Raw genomic sequence first — 20,637 nt, 5'->3', positions numbered from 1 at the left:
GGGGCGGGGCCTAGGCGGGCGACGCTTGCGCAGTGGGCGCGGCGCGGGAGGAGGCGGAGGCGGCGGAGTGGCGAGAGGCGAGAGGCGGCGGAGGCGGCGGAGCTGGGGGGGGTGGGAGGGGGGGGAGAGTGAGTGAGTGGCAGAGTGAGTTTACCCCTATGAGACTGTGAGAGGCCCGGGGCCTACCTCAAAGGAGCGGGGTCGCGAAGCTAGCTAGCAGCGGGCCCCCTCCAGGTCCCCGGGCCCGGCGGCGCGGCGGCGCGGCGGCGGCTTGGTTGTGAAGAGGCGGGGAAGCGGGTGTCCGGTCCCCGCCATGGAGGGCATGGACGTAGACCTGGACCCGGAGCTGATGCAGAAGTTCAGCTGCCTGGGCACCACCGACAAGGACGTGCTCATCTCCGAGTTCCAGAGGCTGCTCGGCTTCCAGCTCAATCCTGCCGGTTGCGCCTTCTTCCTGGACATGACCAACTGGTGAGCCGGCCCCGCCGTGCCAGCGCTGGCAGCGGCCTCGGGGCCCCGAGGGGAAGGGAAGGGACACTTGAGCTTGGCGGCAGGGCGAGCCAGGCGGGTACTGAGGGCCACCCCTTCCCGGGACGGGGAGGACGAGTCGGGGAGCCCCGGGGGCATAGGGAGTATTTGGGGGCTGAGCAGGGCTAAAGGAGAGTTAGGGACCACGGAGGCAGGAGGGGCGAAAGGGAGATGGTGGGGGCGAGCTCCTAAGGTTTTTCGAGGATTAGGGGCCAAGGGACGTGGGATGAGGGGAAAAGACTTGGGCATCCAGGCATAGTGGGTAGACTTGGGAGGAAAAGGGTTATGGTGTTGGCTGAGAGTAAAAAGCACAGGCGATCTGGATTTGGGGAGTGGGGTTTGGAGTGAGGGGCTGAGGATGCCAGGATTGGGCGGAAACTATAGGGAAGGATTAGGTGCTGTGGAACAACCTGAGCACTGGAGAGCTTGGGAGTTAGGAGCTGAGAACAGATTAATTTATGTGTCTATCTCTTTCCATCTGAGGATAGATAGGGAAAAGGGGGTGATATTATGGGGGAAGACAAGGGGGTATGGTGAGGGAGATGACTTTCTTAAGAGTTATGCCAGGGAGGAGTAGGATCTACTAGTAAATCGACACATGGAGGACCCGGAGTGTTAGACTTGGGACAGGGCCTGGGAACCACCTTAGGAAAAGTGGGGGAAATGAGATGATCTTGGGGGAAGGAACTTTCTGAAGGGAGAGGACTCCTGGCAGAGGGTTTATCTGGGGTCACCAGAATGCTGGGAATGGAGAGGGGCTTATCTGAAAGAAAGCTAAGTTGACAGATGTTTGGGAAAATGGAGAACTTAGGCTGGGAGCCAAGTATTTTTGGCTTCACCTTGTAGAAGACTGAATTGGGACAGAAGACTACCCGACGTAAAGGAGTGTTTCTTGGCTTTGGAAGTAGCACTTGCTGCTGTTGTTAAGCAAGGCTTCCCCTTGTACTCTGAATAGAGGTTGTTGGATTCACTCAGAGGCAGAGTTGGAGTGGAGACGATTAGACTTTCTTTGAAAGGATTTCAGGTGAAGCAACTAATATTTCTTTGGGCAAAAGGCAAAAGGTTCAGTGCCCTTTGCTCTGTTGGGCATTCAGTCTCCTGACATGTGGAATCTTGTTTCTCTTGGCATCACTTGCACAACCAACCTCTCTTTTATTCCTTATCCGCTGAATGCCTCAAGCAACGCTGGAAAAGAGGCTGTAAGCCTACTTTTTATCCCACTCCTAACCTAGTTCTACCCTGGATGATGCTCATCTATTAGTAGGAGCCTTGTAGCCGTGGCTGCACCAAAGGTAATGTGTGAATTTTTTTTTTTTTTTTTTGAGACAGAGTCTCGCTCTGTCGCTTAGGCTGGAGTGCAGTGACGCAACCTCGGTTCACTGCAACCTCTGCCTCCCAGGTTCAAGCAATTCTCCTGTCTCAACCTCCCCAGCAGCTGGGACTACAGGCGCACACCACCTCGCCCGGCTAATTTTTTTTGTATTTTTAGTAGAGGTGGGGTTTCACCATATTGCTCAGGCTGATCTTGAACTCCTGACCTCGTGTGATCCACCCGCCTTGGCCTCCCAAAGTGCTGGGAACAGGTGTGAGCCACTATGCCCCGCCATTTTTTTTTTCTGTGCATCATCTTTGATGGGTCCCACTATTTCATCTTTAAGGTCAATTATTACAGCAAGAGCAGGTTTAAATTTCTAGATGTTTAGAAAACTCTTTGACTGGATGCAGGAGATAGTCTTTAGAATTAATCATTTGTAATCTCCATTTGTATCTGTTACGTCTGATGATCTCAAGTAGGGAATATAGCCTACTGTAGTTTTCTGACAGCTAACCTGTGGTGTTTAGTCAGAGAGACATGGGTTATTGAACACACTGAGAAAAGCTATTACTCTGGTGAAATTTAGAAGTAAAGTTATATCTTGAAGAGAATTGTTCTCTTGCCTGACTGCTTCCCACCTCTGGCTCTTTTTCTTCCTTGTTTACACTAGTTCAGCATAGGAAACTTGGCATATTGTTGCTGCTAGTTTGGTAGGAGAGGATCATTATTTCTCCCAACCCCTTGTGAATTGGACCATTTAAACACTACCCTAGTAAGTTTTAAGTTCTTTAGAGTCAGTCTTTATTAGTATAATTATTATGGCTACAAAAGCAGTGTAATGAATTTTATATGTTTGAGGTATGTATTTAATGTCTAAGATTTTTCTTAGGTGTTGTGGAAAGTGAATAGGTGAGGCCCAGTGTGGATAAGAAAAAAAATAAAAGGCTGCACGCCTATAATCCCAGCACTTTGGGAGGCCAGGTGAGGCAGGAGGATCACTTGAGTCCAGGAGTTTGAGACCAGCCTGGGTGACATAGTGAGATCCTGTCTCTACAAAAAATACAACGAAATGAGTTGGGCATAATGGTATGCACCTGTAGTCCCAGCTACTTGGGAGGCTGAAGTGGGAGGATCACCCTGGGAAGCTGAGGCTGCAGTGAGCTGAAATCGCACCATTGCACTCTAGCCTGGGTGACAGAGTGGTGAGATGCTGTCTCAAAAACAAAAATTAAAAATATAGTTGGATTATAAAACTTCTATTTGAGGGAGGCTGAGACAGGAGAATGGCGTGAACCCAGGAGGCGGAGCTTGCAGTGAGCCGAGATTGCGCCACTGCACTCCAGCCTGGGCAACAGACCGAGACTCCGTCTCAAAAAATAAAATAAAATAAAATAAAATAAAACTTCTATTTGAGTTTTTATATAAAAAACTTAAGCTCAAAGCCATGGAGTAGCATATATGTTGATGACATGTTATTTCTGTATAAAAACAAGTTACATATATGAGCAAAGGAGTGAGCCGTTAAGAAAATGTGTTCTGGGCCAGGTGTGGTGGTGCATGCGTGTAGTCCCCAGCTACCTGGGAGCCTGAGGTAGGAAGATCACCTGAGCCCAGGAGGTCGCGGCTGCAGTGAGCCGTGATCATGCCACTGCACTCCAGCCTGGGCGACAGAATAAGACTCTGTTTGGAAAAAAGAAATGTGTTCTGGCTTTAGAGAAATTGAGAAGTTGGAAGTCAGTAGCTTCTTAGAAATCCATGCAGTTAAGTGATAATTCAACTTTAAGTCACATTACCTTATTTTTTGGCTATATAAGGCGTGTTCTTTATTTTCTTTGATTATAAAATGAAAAATCATTTGTGAACTAAAAGCAGGAAGGCTTTTCATTTTTTTCTTTCTTATGAAAGATAGCGTCATAATCTAATACTGTATTTTTTGATTCCTATGTTTACCTAATTCATCTTGACAGATTTTTATTTTATTTTTTTGAGACAGGGTCTCATTCTGTCTCCCAGGCTGAAGTGCAGTGGCACAGCCGTGGCTCACTGCAGCCTCAACCTCCCAGATTCAAGCAATCCTCCCACCTCAGCCTCTTGAGTAGCTGGGACTACAGATGCGTGCCACCATGACTGGCTAATTTTTTTATTTTTTACTTTTAATTTAATTTAATTTAATTTTTTTCCTTTTTCTCATGTCAGACGGGTAATGTGCACGTTATATAACAAGATTCAAGGTTGGCACATCTCATACATGCATGTAAACACCCAATCATCACGCATCTGAATTACAAAAGGATCAATTTAAAAATTTTTTTAGAGATGGGTCGCACTATGTTGCCAGACCTAGTCTTGAACTCTTGGGCTCAATCTTGCCTTAGTCTCCCAAAGTGTTGGGATTATAGACATGAGCCACTGTGTCCAGCCAAGATTTTTTTTTCAAACAAACATCCATCATAATTAATAAAATCTAGGTAAATACATATACACATAATGTGCATGCATGCATACTTAATCACAGTATTTGTGTGTGTTGCTCAGTTAAAAATCTAAAGTCTAGACGTGTTGTTTTAAGCATCATTTAATTTCTAACTGGGCAACTGTTGACATAGTCCTAATACAGGTTGACAAATCTCTCAACTTGCTCTGATGATTAACCTGTTGAATTGAAGATGATTAATCTTCCTATGACTTCATAAGTGCCTGCTTCGGGTTGTAATAAATACCATTCAGTTGTCTATTAAAAAATAATGTGGTAAATTAAAAATCATTATTGAAAAGCGAAGACCCTGAGTCTTCTAAAATTAAACCTGAGTGCAGTAGCTCACGCCTATAATCCCAGCACTTTGGGAGGCCAGGGCAGTAGGATTGCTTGAACCCAGGAGTTTGAGACCAGCATAGGCAAGATAGCGAGACCTCCATCTCTACAAAAATAAAAAAATTAGCTGGGCTTGGTGGTGCTCACCTGTAGTCCCAGCTAAGTGGGAGGCTGAGGTGGGAGGATCAATTGAGCCTGGGAGGTGAAGGGTGCAGTGAGCTGTGATTGTGCTGCTGCACTCCTGCCCGGGTAGCAGAGTGAGACCCTGTCTCAAAAATAAAATAAAAGTAAAACCTGAGTTGGAAAGGTTATGCTTTTGTGATCAAAAGTAAGAATTTGTCATTTTTGAAAAACTGACTAAATGGAATGTTTTGGCCTTGTAAGTCTTCTACCCTGTTAACACATACTTTTTTTGGTCTTAGGTTGACAAAATTGTGTAGATACTTCTTTTTTTTTTTTTTTGAGAAAGAGTCTTGCTCTGTCGCCCAGGCTGGAGTGCAGTGGTGCGATCTTGGCTCACTGCAACCTCTGCCTCCCGCGTTCAAGAAATTCTCCTGCCTCAGCCTCCCGAGTAGCTGGGACTATGGGCGCCCACCACCACACCTGGCTAATTTTTGTATTTTTGGTAGAGATGGGGTTTCACCATGTTTGTCCAGGCTGGTCTCGAATCCCTGACCTCAAATGATCCACCCACCTTGGCCTCCCAAAGTGCTGGGATTATAGGCGTGGGCCACCGCACCTGGCCTCTATTTGTTAAATTTAGAACCAAATAATTGTTTTCAGTTGAGCATGTTTGTAGCATTTATACCTGAGCTGGCAGCCATGCTGCTGGAGATTGATGGAACTGTCTGTTAACATAAGTAGTCAATTTTCAGTTCCTAAATGAGTATGTAAAGTGAATAAATGATATGGTGAAAGTAAACCCAATATCTAAAACCAAATTGAAATGACTTGTAGATTAATATCTGCAGTGTTCTATAGGTGGAATGTCTTTCAGAGATACTATTGGGCTGTGAATACAGAACTTGGAATTGTAAAACTGGAAACTGACTTAAGAGATTCTTTAGTTTAGGCCAGGTGCAGTGGCTCACGCCTGTAATCCCAGCACTTTGGGAGGCCGAGGCGGACGGATCATGAGGTCAGGAGATTGAGACCATCCTGGCTAACATGGTGGAACCCTGTCTCTACTAAAAATACAAAAAAAAAAAAAAATTAGCCAGGCATGGTGACGGGCACCTGTAGTCCCAGCTACTCGGGAGGCTGAGGCAGGAGAATGGCATGAACCCAGGAGGCGGAGCTTGCAGTGAGCCGAGATCACGCCACTGCACTCTAGCCTAGTTTATTCCAACTTTTCCTGTAGATTTGCATCCAGCCCTTCTAAGATAGCCATCTGTCCTATTCTTGTATCCCTACGGGCAGAGATTTGCATGATACCTTATTATAATGTTTAATTACTTTCTGGTTAGAATTATGTTAAAACTAAACCTTCCTTGCTACAATTTAAGCCTTTTTCGTTTGTGTTTGTCCTCCTTGGAGATGGAGGATATCTAATAAACACTCTGTTAAGAGGTCAGAAAGCTTCTATTAATTGAAATTACTAAAAGTTTTCAACTATGTAAAATTTAAACATGTTCAATTTAATGGGTTCATATTTTTTAATGTAGTCTAATTGGCTGTTTTTTATGGGAAACCATGATTCAGAGGAGAGCTTACCTCACTTTTTAAGAATTTGTGGTAAAATACATATAACAAAATTTACCCTTTTAATCAATTTATTTTTTTATTTATTTATTTTTAATTTTTTTTGAGACATAGTTTCACTCTGTCGCCCAGGCTGGAGTGCAGTGGCGCAATCTTGGCTCACTGCAACCTCTGCCTCCTGGGTTCATGCCATTCTTGTGCCTCAGCCTCCCAAGTAGCTGGGATTACACGTGTGGGCCACCACGCCTGGCTAAACTTTGTATTATTAGTAGAATCAAGGTTTTGCTATGTTGGCCAGGCTGGTCTCAAACTCCTGACCTCAGGTGATCTGCCTGCCTCGGCCTGCCAAAGTGCTGGGATTACAGGTGTGAGCCACCATGCCCGGCCCGCATTTTAATCAGTTTAAGGTGTACAGTTCAGTGTTACATTAGGTGTTCATTGTAAGTTGTTGTTTAGCATTAGTAACAAGAGTCAAATAACTCTTCTAGATTTTTATACATTAACTTAGGAGTTAATACTGGCATTATTTCTCAGTATAGCAGTAGATAAAATATCTTTTAATAGCATATAGACAATGTTTCTCTACCTCCTATTAGGCTACTGCTGTGCAGTTGTGGTATTGCAACATCCTAGGTTGCCTGCAGGTATCTTCAGGAAGCAGTGTGCATGTTTTGGAATTCTACTTGCATCCACCATGGATGCAACAGATGTTTTCTAGAAAAGTAACTTGGGAAAAATATTTCTGTAAAATATGATGTCCTATTAATTTTCTCAACATTGTCAGAAACACTCTACTAGATAAAGATATAACCACAAATCAATGAAATGAAATTAGAATCTAGATATGAAAATCAGTTGTACCTCTTACCTGATCACGTATTACCTTCTTTGCCTGTTAATCCATTTCTCAGTCACCCGTGCTAAATGAGTTTCTCATCTATGCTGTGATTTATATGTATAAATCTAGGAAAAAGTTCCTTTATGATAGAGATAATACTTCTATTAATATTGGTTTCCTTAAATAAATGTGTGTCAAATAGTAGTTTTAGGAAGAGGGTAAGGAAGAGCTACATAACAGTGATAGAGTATTACGTACTCTATTGCATTTTTTAAAAGGTTTTTATTTTTGATTTGGAATATTGTTGATTTTTAAAATAAGATTGTGAAATTGATACCATGTAAAATTAGCTATTTTATTTTTATTTAATTTTAATTTTTTTAGAGACGTCTCACTGTGTTGCCCAGGCTGGAGTGCAATGGCTGTTTACAGGCATGATCATGTAGCACACTACAGCCTTGAACTCTGAGGCTCGAGTGATTCTCCCACCTTAGCCACCTGAGTAGTTGGGATTGCGTGTGTGCAGTACTGTGCCTGGCAAAATTAACTGTCTTAAAGTGAACAGTTCAGTGGTGTTTAGCGCATTCACAGTGTTGTGCAACCACCACCTCTCTCTTGTCTCTAAACTTTTTCATAACCCCAAAATGAAACTTTACACCCATTAAGCCGGTGTAAAGGACTGTTCTCTCCTCAGCCATTGGCAACCAGCAGTCTGAGTTCTGTCTCTATGTATGTACCTATTCTGGATATTTTCTTTTCTTTTTTGAGATGGAGTTTCACTCTTGTTGCCCAGGCTGGAGTGAAATGACGTGATCTTGGCTTGCTGTAACCTCCGCCTCCCAGGTTCAAGTGATTCTCCTGCCTCAGCCTCCCGTGGATATGTCATGTAAATAGAATTGTATGATATTTGTCCTTTTGTGTCTGCATCTTGTTGTTGTTGTTGTCGCCCAGGCTGGAGTACAGTGGCGTGATCTCGGCTCACTACAACCTCTGCCTCCTGGATTCAAGCGATTCTCCTACCTTAGTGTCCCAAGTATCTGGGATTACAGGCGTGCAAGATCACACCTGGCTAATTTTTGTATTTTTTGTAGAGATGGGGTTTTGCCATGTTGGCGAGGCTGGTCTTGAACTTCTGACCTCAAGTGATCCATCTGCCTTGGCCTCCCAAAGTGCTGGGATTACAGGCCTGAGCCACTGTGCCCAGCCTTTTTTTTTTGGTTTCTTTTAATGAAGCCTATAAGTTTCTTGCCATGGCATCTTTCATTTAGCATTATGTTTTCAGGGTTCATCCATGTTGTAGTATGTATCAGTACTTCTTTTTTTTTTTTTTTTGTGACAGGGTCTCATTCTGTTGCCCAGGCTGGAGTGCACTGGCGCTATCATGACTAACCTTAGCTTCGACTCCTGGGCTCAATCCATCCTCCCACCTCAGTCTCCCAAGTAGCTGGGATATAGGCATGAGCCACCATGCCCAGCCAGTTTTTGTGCTTTTTGTACAGACAGGATTTTGCCATGTTGCCCAGGCTTGTTTAGAACTCCTGGGCTTAAGGGATCCACCTGCACTGGCCTCCCAAAGTTTTGGGATTACAGGCATGAGCCACCCCGCAACCCCCACCCCTGGCCTCACTCTTTTTTTATGGCTTGATAGTATTCCATTGTATATACATATCACAATTTGTTTCATCTATTCATTCGTTGGTAGACATTTGGGGTGTTTCTATCTTTTGACTATTCTGAGTAGTAAAGTTTTGAATATGTGCGTGTACCTGTATTTGTTTGAGTACCTTTTTTAAGTTCCTTTGGGTATGTATCTAGGAATGGAAATTTTGGGTCATATGGTCATTCTGTTTTTGAGGAATCACCAAACTCTTTTCCACGATGGCTGAATCATTTTACATTCCCAACCGCGGTGTATGAGTTGGTCACAATTTCTCCACATCCTTGCCAACACTTGTTATTTTTCTTTCTTCTTTTAAACTTCCAGTTTAATGGAATACATATATTTAATAAATATATATATTTTATAAATATATATTTATATATATTTATTAATATATATATTATATTTATAATATATAAATATTATAAATATATATTATATTTATAATATATAAATATTATAAATATATATTTATAATATTTATATATATTATAAATTTATAAATTTATAATATATATTTATAAATATATATTTTATAAATAAAATATATATATTTTATAAATAAAATATATATATTTTATAAATAAAATATATATATTTTATAAATAAAATATATATATTTTATAAATAAAATATATATATTTTATAAATAAAATATATATATTTTATAAATAAAATATATATATTTTATAAATAAAATATATATATTTTATAAATAAAATATATATATTTTATAAATAAATAAATAAATAAATAAATATATATATATATATTTTTTTTTGGAGATGGAGTCTTGCTCTGTTGCCCAGGCTGGAGTGCAGTGGCACGATCTCGGCTCACTGCAACCTCCACCTCCTGGGTTCAAGTGATTCTCCTGCCCCAGCCTCCCGAGTAGCTGGGACTACAGCTGTGTGCCACCACGCCCTGCTAATTTTTTTTGTATTTTTAGTAGAGATGGGGTTTCACCTCATTGGCCAGGCTGTCTCAAATTCCTGACCTTAGGTGACCTGCCTGCTTTGGCCTCCCAGAGTGCTTGGATTACAGGCGTGAGCCACCACGCCCAGCCAATATTTTTCTTTTTAAAACTATAGCCATCCTAGTGGGTATGGATTGGTACCTTATTATGATTTTGATTCTTATTTTTCTAATTACTAATTATATGAACATATTTTTATGTGCTTTTTGGCCATTTGTATATCTTCTTTGGAGAAATAACCATTTAAGTCCTTTGCGCATTTTCTTTCCCCCACCCCCAGAGGAATTTTGTTGATGGCTCTAGTTTATTCCCTCCCAAAAGGCCAATAGCAACCAGATGGAGTGAAGTTAACTTCAGGATTTTATTGTCTTCATAATAAAATAAAAGATGACATTTAGAACTGTATCACTTGGTCCTTTCTCGTCTTATCGCCTCCCAGTTCAAAATGCTTGCATGTCTTAGAAGCTAGCATTCTTTTACATCTGCAGTTGGGTTCCATGCACTCTAGCCTCAGCACAATCTTCTTTATAGTTTTAACCTTTTCCTGGGAAATTGGCTTAGTCTGCCCACCATAGCTACCCTGCTTCCTGTCATAATGCTGCTTTCTCTGGGCATACAGAGAATTCTTGCCTTTCTTTTTTTTTTTTTGGAGACGGAGTCTCGCTCTGTCACCCAGGCTGGAGTGCAGTGGAATGATCTCGGCTCACTGCAAGCTCCGCCTTCCGGGTTCACGCCATTCTCCTGCCTCAGCCTCCCAAGTAGCTGGGACTACAGGCGCCCGCCACTGCGCCCAGCTAATTTTTTGTATTTTTAGTAGAGACAGGGTTTCACCGTGGTCTCGATCTCCTGACCTCGTGATCCGCCCGCCTCTGCCTCCCAAAGTGCTGGGATTACAGGCGTGAGCCACCGCGCCCGGCCTGCCTTTCTTATACTGTATCACTCTGTGGGGTTGGTGTTTGCCATACTTCTTATAGAAAGTCTGGTGGCTTTTAGGAATGTTCATTATGTTTGCTGGAGCACTGTCAGCGCAAAAAGGCTTTGCCCATTTTTAAATTGGGTTGTCTTTTTGTTGTTCAGTTGTAAGAAGTCTTTTTTTTTTTTTTTCTTTGAGACGGACTCTCACTCTGTTGCCCGGGCCGGAGTGCGGTGGCGCGATCTCGGCTCACTGCAAGCTCCGCCTCCTGGGTTCACGCCATTCTCTTGCCTCAGCCTCCTGAGTAGCTGGGACTACAGGCGCTCGCCACCACGCCCGGCTAATTTTTTTGTATTTTTGTAGAGACAGGGTTTCACTGTGTTAGCCAGGATGGTCTCAATCTCCTGACCTCATGATCCGCCCACCTCAGCCTCCCAAAGTGCTGGGATTACAGGTGTGAGCCACCGCACCTGGCCTGTAAGAAGTCTATATATTCTGGATATGAAATCCTTATTGGGTATATAAATTGCACTGTTTTCTCCCATTCTGTAGGCTGTCTTTTCACTTTCTTGACAATGTCCTATGATTCACAAATGTTTCTAATGTGCTGAGGTCCATATCAATTCTTTTTTTCTTTGCTTTTGTTTTTGATGTCATATCTTAGAATTCATTACCAAATCCAAGGTCATGAAGATTTATCCCTTTGTTTTCTTCTAAGAGTTTTATAGTTTTAGTTCTTTATATTTAGGTTGTTGGTCCATTTTGTATATGGATATCCGTTTTGTATAATTAATTTTTGTGTATGGTATGAGGTGGGAACCAGCTTGATTCTGTGGAGCTTAATTTTGATCATGTTTCTCCTCTGGGACTGGCCTCTCATTAGCTCTGTATTAAATATATCCTTTACTTTTAGTAAATATATATTTTATTCTCTTCAGCCATCACTAAAAGTTGGGCAGAAAAAAAGTGTGCAGGATTTTCTGGTTGGGGCAGGAAACTTATGAATGTTCTGTTGGCATTCAAAACTAGATGTGTTTAAAAGGTCAATTTGCCAGGCGCGGTGGTGCACGCTTGTAGTCTTAGCTACTTGGGATGCTGAGGCGGGAGGATTGCTTGAGCCCAGGAGTTCTGGGCTGTAGTGTGCTTTGCCATTTGGGTGTCTGTACTAAGTTCGGTATCAGTATGGTGATCTCCCGGGAGCGGGAGACCACCAGGTTGCCTAAGGAGGGGGTGAGCCAGCCCAGGTCAGAAATGGAGCAGGTCAAAAGTCCCGTGCTGATCAGTAGTGGGATTACATCTGTGAATAGCCACTGCACTCCATAGCAAGACCCAGTCTTTAAAAACATAAAAAATCAAAAAAATTAAAAAATAAAAATAATAAAAGGTCAATTTATCCTTTTCCTTACTCCAGCCAGTTTTTGGTCTCCCAGAAATTAGACTTGAACTGAGTTATCTTTAAGGCCCTCTCTTTTCTGGACACCCCAGTTCATTTGCTAAATCCAGTTAATTTCCACCTGGATTTGACAGTGTACTTCCCAAATGTCTCTTTTTTTCCATTCCCACTGCCACCGCCTTAGTTTGCGGATTATGTTACTAGTTTAACAGAGTAACATAGGCATAGTCCAAATCGGTTTTCTACATGTGGCTTTCTTCCTTCCAGTCTATTTTGTGGACATACCACTGCTAGATCAATCTTTCTAAATCACAGCTTCAATCTAGACCTTTCTTAGAAACCTCTAACAGGGTCTTGTTGCTTCCCAGATACAGAACAGCAAGCTTTAGCTTGACATTCATTTAGGACCCTGCAAAGACTGGTCCCAGTTTACCTACTTCTACCTTTCCTGGCATATCTTTGTAGTGAATATTCTGCTTTTCTCTGCTCTGTTCAAACTAGGCTGCTGCTCATTCCCACGTAAACTTTTGCTCTCCCAATTTTAAACTTGTTTCTCCTACTTAGAATGCTATTCTTTCCTTTCTACCTGAAGAAGTCCTATCGTTTTTCTGAAATTGACATACTGATCCTGTTCTTAGCAGTGTACTCTTCTTTGAACTCCACTCTTTCCTTTTTTATAGTGTTTATTATGTATAGAAACACACTTTTAAGAGGACAGTGCCCCCTAACAGCCTTTGTTTCTCCCTAAGCCTCTTACACATTGCTTTGTACATAGGTGCTCAGTAAACATTTGTTGAAGTAATGTGTAAGGGTAGATGGGAGAAAAGGCTTAATTTTTTTCTTATGCCTATGTTACTCAGTAATTTAGATGTGAATGGACAAAAATATTTTGTAAGCTCTCTAAAGTTCTCTTAGATCATTGCCATTGTGTTTCCATTGAGGAAAAACTTTAAAAAGTCACATAAGCGCATAATAAGTTCAAATAGTTTAGAATAGTTTAAACAGGGGTTGCAAACTAATATATGTTTAGGTGCCAGATGGGTAACAATTGAAGGTGTGTGAACTGGAAAGCCTTGCCTTTATAAAGAGCATGTCTGATACTTGCCTTAAATATTGCCCTGCTAGAATGGGGGTCCAGCGTTAGATTTTTCTATTTTTTTCAAGAGAAGTAAAAAATATAGGTTTTTATAGGAAATGTCCTGGTTTTGTTGTTTTTTGGGGGGGTGGGGTACAGAGCTCTGTCACCCAGGCTGGAGTGCTTTGGCGGGATCACTGCTCACTGCAACCTCCCCTCCCCCATATGCCTCCCTGGGCTCTAAGTGATCCTCCCACCTCAGCCTCCCAAGTAGCTGGGACCACAGGCACCTGACACCATGGCCGGTTACGTTTTTGTATTTTTAGTAGAGACAGGGTCTTGCCATGTTGCCCAGGCTGGTCTCAAACTCCAGAGCTCAAGCTGTCTGCCCACCTTGTCCTCCCAAAGTGCTGGGATTACAGGCATGAGCCACTGTGACCGGCTGAAATATCCTGATTTTTAAATGTTGACAATTAATTCAAGTATTTTTAAAACACTGAAGACCAAATATAAAGCACATCTGCAGGCAGAATGCAGCCCTTGGGCTACTCATTTGTAACCCCTGTACTAAAGATAAGAAGCATAAACCCCTCCTGTTTCCAGATATAGCCACTGCTAACAATTTCTTCAGACCTTTCTGTGCATTATATTCGGAGCTGAGATTGCCCCATTGCACAGAATATTCCGTGCTCTATATATATATGTGCATATATATATATATATGTGCATATATATAACAGAATTTTCTATGCATGAATATGTACGTAAAATTATGTATATAAACCTTTAAACAGCTGTGGTTATTGCTTTTGATTGTCTTTACTCTTCAGGGTAGTAGATAACAAGGCCCTTATACCTCCATTGTTTGAGTGGGAACTGAATTTAGTTGTCAAGGTACTTGGATAGGCTGATCATATATACATATATATACACATACACATATATACAAATACACATAAACACGTGTGTATTTATGTGTGTGTGTGTGTGTATATATATATATATATTTTTTGAGACAGGGTCAAAAAGGTAGGTTTTTATAGGCAACGTCCTGTTTTTGTTTTTTTTTTTGTTGGGGTAACAGCAATCCTCCCATCTCAACCTCCCGAATAGCTGGGACTACAGATGTGTGTCACCGTGCCTGGCTAATTTTTAAAATTTGTTGTAGAGATGGGGTCTCCCTGTGTTGCTCTGACTGGATTTTTTTTTTAACTTTTTTTTTTTCACATCAGAGAAATAATGTGCCAATGTCATAACAAGGTTTGAGGGAGGGCACGTGTCTTACATAAGTGTGAACACCCAATCGTCACGCTTATGGACTACAAAAGGATCGATATTTTAAAGAATTAACAATGTGCTGGGTGTGGTGGCTCATGTCTGTAATCCCAGCACTTTGGGAGGCCGAGGCAGGCAAATTGTGTGAGTCTAGGAGTTTGAGACTAGCCTGGGCCACATAGGGAGACCCCAACTCTACAAACAATACAAAAATTAGCTGGGCATGGTGGCATGCACTTGTAGTCCCAGCTACTTGGGAGGCTGAGATGAGAGGATCGCTTCAGAAGACAGAGATTGGCCGGGCGCGGTGGCTCACCCCTATGATCCCTGTACTTTGGGAGGCCGAGGTGGGCAGATCACGAGGTCAGGAGATCGAGACCGTCCTGGCTAACATGGTGAAACCCTGTCTCTACTAAAAATACAAAAAATTAGCCGGGCCTGGTGGCGGGCGCCTGTAGTCCCAGCTACTCAGGAGGCTGAGGCAGGAGAATGGCGTCAACCCGGGAGGCGGAGCTTGCAGTGGGCGGAGATCGCGCCACTGCACTCCAGCCTGGGCGACACAGCGATACTGTCTCAGAAAAAAAAAAAAAAACAAAAAAAAAACAGACAGAGGTTGCAGGGAGCTGAGATTGCCCCATTGCACTCCAGCTTGGGTGACAGAGCAAGACCCTGTCTTAAAACTAAGACAAGGCTGGGCGTGGTGGCTCATGCCTGTAATCCCAGCACTTTGGGAGGCCGAGGCGGGCGGATCATGAAGTCAGGAGTTCGAGACCAGCCTGGCCAACATGGTGAAACCCCGTCTCTAGAAAAAAAAAAAAAAAAGTAAAAAAATAAAAATATAAGAATTAGTGGGGTGTGGTGGCATGCACCTGTAATCCCAACTACTTGGGAGGCTGAGTCTGGAGAATCGCTTGAACCTGGGAGGCAGAGTTGCAGTGAGTTGAGGTCGCACCACTGCACTCCAGCCTGGAAGACAGAGCAAGGCTCTGTCTCAAAAAAAAAAAAAAAAAAAATGTAGTGGTGGACTTTGGTCATTTGAAATATAGTAAAATCCCTTCTCATTAAGCAACAAATTCTTACCCAGTAATTTTGTATAATTTTATTAAAACTTAGTTTTGCTTTGTTAATAAGTAAACTAGTAGTAAGCTCGTCTGACAATATTATTTACAATATTGTTGGAGAACAAGAAACCCAAAATGCAACAGGACTAAAACTGAAAAGGTTTAACTCTTTATTTTTATTTTTTTATTTTTAAAATGAGACGGGGTCTTGCTATGTTGGCAGACTGGTCTCAAACTCCTGAGCTCAACCAGTTCTCCTGCCTTGGCCTCCCAAAGTGCTGGGATTTCAGGCGTGAGCCGCCACACCCGGTGAAAGGGTTTAAACTCTTTCTAAATCACCTGTACAGAGAAGATGAATATGTTTTTCACTTGTTGGAAGGGTAATTGATTTAGTAAATGGTGTTCTCATTTGCCAAAGTTAATGTTTGTCTTGGGAGGGGGAGCAGTTTATTCCCAAATATAGAGGGTCAGCCCCACTATGTATTGAGGTTTAAAAAACCCACCTTTTAAAATGAATAGTTGTGCTTTTTTTAGTGTGTTTTGAGCCTGAGGTCTGTCAAGTGTTTCTGAGGGTTCACACTTGAATTATTGTGCTTGAGGTCAGTGATTCATAAGAGGTCAGCCTCTTATGAAGCAACCACCTTCTAATGATTGATTGAATGATACATGATGTGCTTCTAAAGTGCTTTCTGGTCAGCATTTTATTTTCTAAAGTAAATTTTATTTTTTACTTTTTTTTTTTAAACCCTTTGATAACAGGCCTTGAGAAGAGTGGAAACCACTGGCTGGGGGTTGGGGTTTGCAAGCAACTGTGACAGGGAAGCCCTACCTTATTTTTAAATTTTTAAAATGATTGTATTTTTTTATGACATAAACAGCGCTTGTCCTTCAAGTTGCCTGCTTGGGTCTCTTCCAGGTGTACTTTTTCTTTCTTTCCTGTTCTAAAGCCTTTTAAAATAAACTTCCACTCCTGCTCTGAAGAAAAAAAAATTGTTAGGATCTGAATGTTGGCAAAAAGTTAAAAAAAATAGAAAAAAATATAAAAATAAAAAATAGGCCACTCACGATGGCTCACCTTTGGGAGGCCGAGGCAGGCAGATCACTTGAGGTCAGGAGTTCGAGACCAGCCTGGCCAACGTGGTGAAACCTTGTTTCTACTAAAAATACAAAATTTAGCCAGGTGCCTGTAATTCCAGCTACTCAGGAGGCTGAGGCAGGAGAATCACTTGAGCCTAGGAGGCAGAGGTTTCAGTGAGCCAAGATGGCGCCACTGCACTCCAGTCTGGGCAGCAGAGCGAGACTCTGTCTCCAAAAAAAAAAAAAAAAGACATGATTTATGTTCATTGCAGATAAATTAGAAAGAACTGGTAAACAAAACAAATAAAGAAACAAAAAAGCGATAATAATGGGACCCAGAGATAAAAAGTTAACCTTTTGTTATATGTATATTCTAATAACATATTTTGTGTGTGTGTTGTACTTGTGCTTGCTTTATAAAAGTGGGGCATTTACTGTATTCTAGATACTGTTTTAAGTGATTTATATTTAATATATAATTTAATACAATAATTCTAGGAAATGAATATTGTTATCCTCATTTTTTACAAAAGGAAAAGAGGCTTAGAGAGGTTAAATAACCTAAAGTCACATGGGTGGAAATGGAATTCAAACATAAGTAGCCTGTGCTTCTGATTACTGTGTTTCACACATTGTATAAGTTTCCTAGTGTTGCTTAAGAAACAACACAAACTGGGTGGCTTAAACCTACAGAAATTAACTTCCTTATAGTTTGAGAAACTAGAAGTTCCAATTTGAGGGTGTTAGCAGGTCCATGATCCCTCTGAAGTTTCTAGGGCAGCATCCCTTCTTGCCTCTTTTTGGCTTTTGGTGGCTCCTTCCAATCTTTGGCCTTCCTTGGCTTGTAGCTGTATCACTCTAGTGTCTGCCTTATTAGTCACATGGCTTTCCTTGTGTGTCTCCAAATCTCCTTCCCCTTATAAGGATACCAGTCAGTTGGATTTAAGGCCCACCCTAATCTTGTATGACCTCATCTTAACTGATTACATCTGCAAAGACCCTATTTCCAAATAAGGTTGCATTCTGAGGTTCTGGATGGACGTGAATTTTGGGGAGATACTGTTTAACCTATTGCACACCTTGTTGTGTAATCTGTTCTTCACTGAATGATATAACCATTTTCCCAGTCTTAATAAATATAATTCAACACTTTAAAGATTTTGTAGTATTCTATTACATAGATATGATTAATAATCTTTTTGTTGGATATCTAGATTGTTTAAAATGTTTTTTCAATATAAATTCAGTATTGAACATTTCTTGTAGTTAAATCTTTGCTTGCATCCCTGTTTCCTTACAATTTATTCCTAGAATTAGATTGCTGGGCTGAGGATTGCTGGGCTAAATATAAACATGGCTTTTAATGCTCTTAATACTTAACTGCCAAATTGTCTTACACCTCATAAAGATTGGACACATTTGTATTTCTGCCATTACCGTAACGAGTATTTCTTTGACCATCTCATCAATGTAGCGCATAATATATTTTTTGTCCAATTTCATAGGTAAAAAATGTGATCCTGTTTTAATTTGTATTTTGCCATTTCTTTTTTTTTTTTTCCTCCCAACTTTTATTTTAGATTCGGAGGTACACGTGCAGGTTTGTTATATGGATAAATTGCGGGTCGTGGGGTTTGGTGTACAGATTGTCGCCCAGGTAATAAGCGTAGTACCTCACCCTCCTCCCACCTTGTTTTGTCATTTCTCATGAGTACTTTCATGTGCTAAAGGTCTGTTGTATTTATCTTATGAATTTACTGAACTTGCACTTTTGTCTTTTTTCCATGAAGAGCTTTACCTTGGGAAATGAAATTTCTTTCTTTTTTTTTTTTTTTTTTTTTTTTTTTTTTTTTGAGACGGAGTCTGGAGTACAGTGGCGTGATCTCGGCTCACTGCAAGCTCTGCCTCCCGGGTTCTCGCCATTCTCCTGCCTCAGCCTCCCGAGTAGCTGGGACTACAGGCGCCTGCCACCACACCCGGCTAATTTTTTGTATTTTTGTATTTTTAGTAGAGATGGGGTTTCACCGTGTTAGCCAGGGTGGTCTCTATCTCCTGACCTCGTGATCCACCTGCCTCGGCCTCCCAAAGTGCTGGGATTACAGGTGTGAGCCACCTCGCCTGGCCGAAATTTCTTTTTTTTATACTCGATTGTAAAAGTAATAATGCTGGATATAAAAACCCAACAAATTCAGAATGAAGCCCTATCGGATAGTACTATGCTCATTTTCTGAGTGATGAAATCATTTGTATACCAAACCCCAGTGACATGCAATTTACCCATGTAACAAACCTGCACATGTTTGTACTCCCTGAACCTAAAATAAAAGTTGAAAAATAAAAATAAATTAGAGCCGGGTGTGGTGGCTCATGCCTGATATCCCAGCACTTTGGGAGGCCAAGGCGGGTGGATCACCCAAGGTCAGGAGTTCAAGACCAGCCTGACCAACATGGTGAAACCCCGTCTCTACTAAAAAATACAAAAATTAGCCGGGCGTGGTGGTGGGCACCTGTAATCCCAGCTACTCGGGAGGCTGAAGCAGGAGAATCTCTTGAACTCAGGAGGCGGAGGTTGCAGTGAGCTGAGATTGCACCACTGCACTCCAGCCTGGGTGACAAAGCAAGACTCCATCTCAAAAAAAAAAAAAAAAAATTAAAAATGTGAAATTAGGTAATATTAAATATGTCAATTCTCAGGCCAGACACAGTGGTGCACACCTGTAATCGCAACACTTTTTTTTTTTTTTTTTTGGAGGCAGGATCTCACTGTCACTCACGCTGGAGTGCAGTGGTGTGATCACAGCTCACTGCAGCCTCGACCTCCTGGGCTTAAGTGATCCTTTGACCTCAGCCCATCAAGTAGCTGGGATTAAAGGCACGTGCCACCACACCTGGCTGATTTTTGTATTTTTTGTACATAGGGGGTTTTGTCATATTGTCCAGACTGGCCTTGAACTCCTGGGTGCAAGCAGTCTTCCCACCTCAGCATCCCAAAGTTCTGGGATTACAGGCATGAGCCGTGGTGACTGGCCCTGTTTTGTTTTTAATAAATGGCATTATACTTTGGGGAACAACAACAACAAAAAACAGTAAAGCTGCTTGTAATACTAAAAGCTAATAACTTGTCAGTGTGTGTTCATATATATAGCTACTCATATGCATATTATATATTTCAAATTGGAATATAATCATGGATACATACTGCTTTATAGCCTACTTTTTAACTTAAATATGTTATAGTTATCTTTCCATATCTGTTTTTCATGACTCCTAACGTCCCATTATTTGAGTATTCTGTAACTTCATCAGTCATTTATTGGTTTTTTTTCACTATTATAAATATTTCTGTTCACTTGCTTAATTATTTTCATCTCTCTATCTTTTTTTTTCCTTTGAGACAGAGTCTCCCTCTGTCACCCAGGCTGGAGTGCAGTGGTGTGATCTCAGCTCACTGCAGCCTCCGCCTCCTGGGTTCAAGTGACTCTCCTGCCTCATCCTCCCTGGTACCTGGGATTACAGGCATACACCACCATGCCTGGCTAATTTTTGTATTTTTAGTAAAGACGAGGTTTCGCCATCTTGGCTAGGCTGGTCTTGAACTCCTGACCTCAGGTGATCTGCCTGCCTTGGCCTCCCAAAGTGCTGGGATTATAGATGTGAGCCACTGTGCCCAGCCTTCAATTCTTTTTTTTTTTTTTTTATTGTGACATAAAACCCATGTATTTATTTGGGGCAAATTCTGAGAAGCGGAATTGGCAGGTCAAGGTATGCCCTTTTGAAGGTTCTTGATAAACATTGCCAGATTGCCCCCAAGAAGTATGTACCAATTAATTTTAACAGGCAGTAGAAAGCCTGATTTTAGATAATTATGTTTTTATCTTTACCAGGTAGATTTATCTGATAGATGAAAGGTGTTACTTGTTTTATTTTGTGTTTCCTTGATTGCTGGTGAAGTCTTATTTCTTTTGTGTGTGTGATGGCTATATTTTATATATGTACTGAAATTTTTATTTTCA

The 20,637-nt window shown here is 41.6% G+C and overlaps 1 protein-coding gene and 2 non-coding genes across 5 annotated transcripts in view; 1 reads left to right on the top strand and 2 right to left on the bottom strand.

Moving 5' to 3' along the window:
• Positions 1-51: 51 nt before the first annotated feature.
• ILRUN (inflammation and lipid regulator with UBA-like and NBR1-like domains) overlaps positions 52-20,637 on the top strand; it is a 111,616-nt gene continuing 91,030 nt past the window's right edge. For all 3 annotated transcript variants that reach the window (XM_004043858.5, XM_004043857.5, XM_019029688.4), the window contains exon 1: positions 52-471. In XM_004043858.5, coding sequence (XP_004043906.1) covers positions 314-471 — 158 coding nt within the window. In that variant the 5' untranslated portion in view covers positions 52-313. The remainder of the gene's footprint in view (positions 472-20,637) is intronic.
• LOC115935185 (small nucleolar RNA U13) lies at positions 4,034-4,137 on the bottom strand. Its single transcript, XR_004070885.1, has one exon. It is a non-coding gene; the product is annotated as a small nucleolar RNA U13 (small nucleolar RNA).
• LOC115935184 (small nucleolar RNA U13) lies at positions 14,438-14,542 on the bottom strand. Its single transcript, XR_004070884.2, has one exon. It is a non-coding gene; the product is annotated as a small nucleolar RNA U13 (small nucleolar RNA).

Source organism: Gorilla gorilla, chromosome 5, assembly GCF_029281585.2.
Source record: "Gorilla gorilla gorilla isolate KB3781 chromosome 5, NHGRI_mGorGor1-v2.1_pri, whole genome shotgun sequence".
In the NCBI taxonomy this organism is placed as follows: domain Eukaryota; kingdom Metazoa; phylum Chordata; class Mammalia; order Primates; family Hominidae; genus Gorilla; species Gorilla gorilla.
This window is presented reverse-complemented; position numbering and strand designations above follow the sequence as displayed.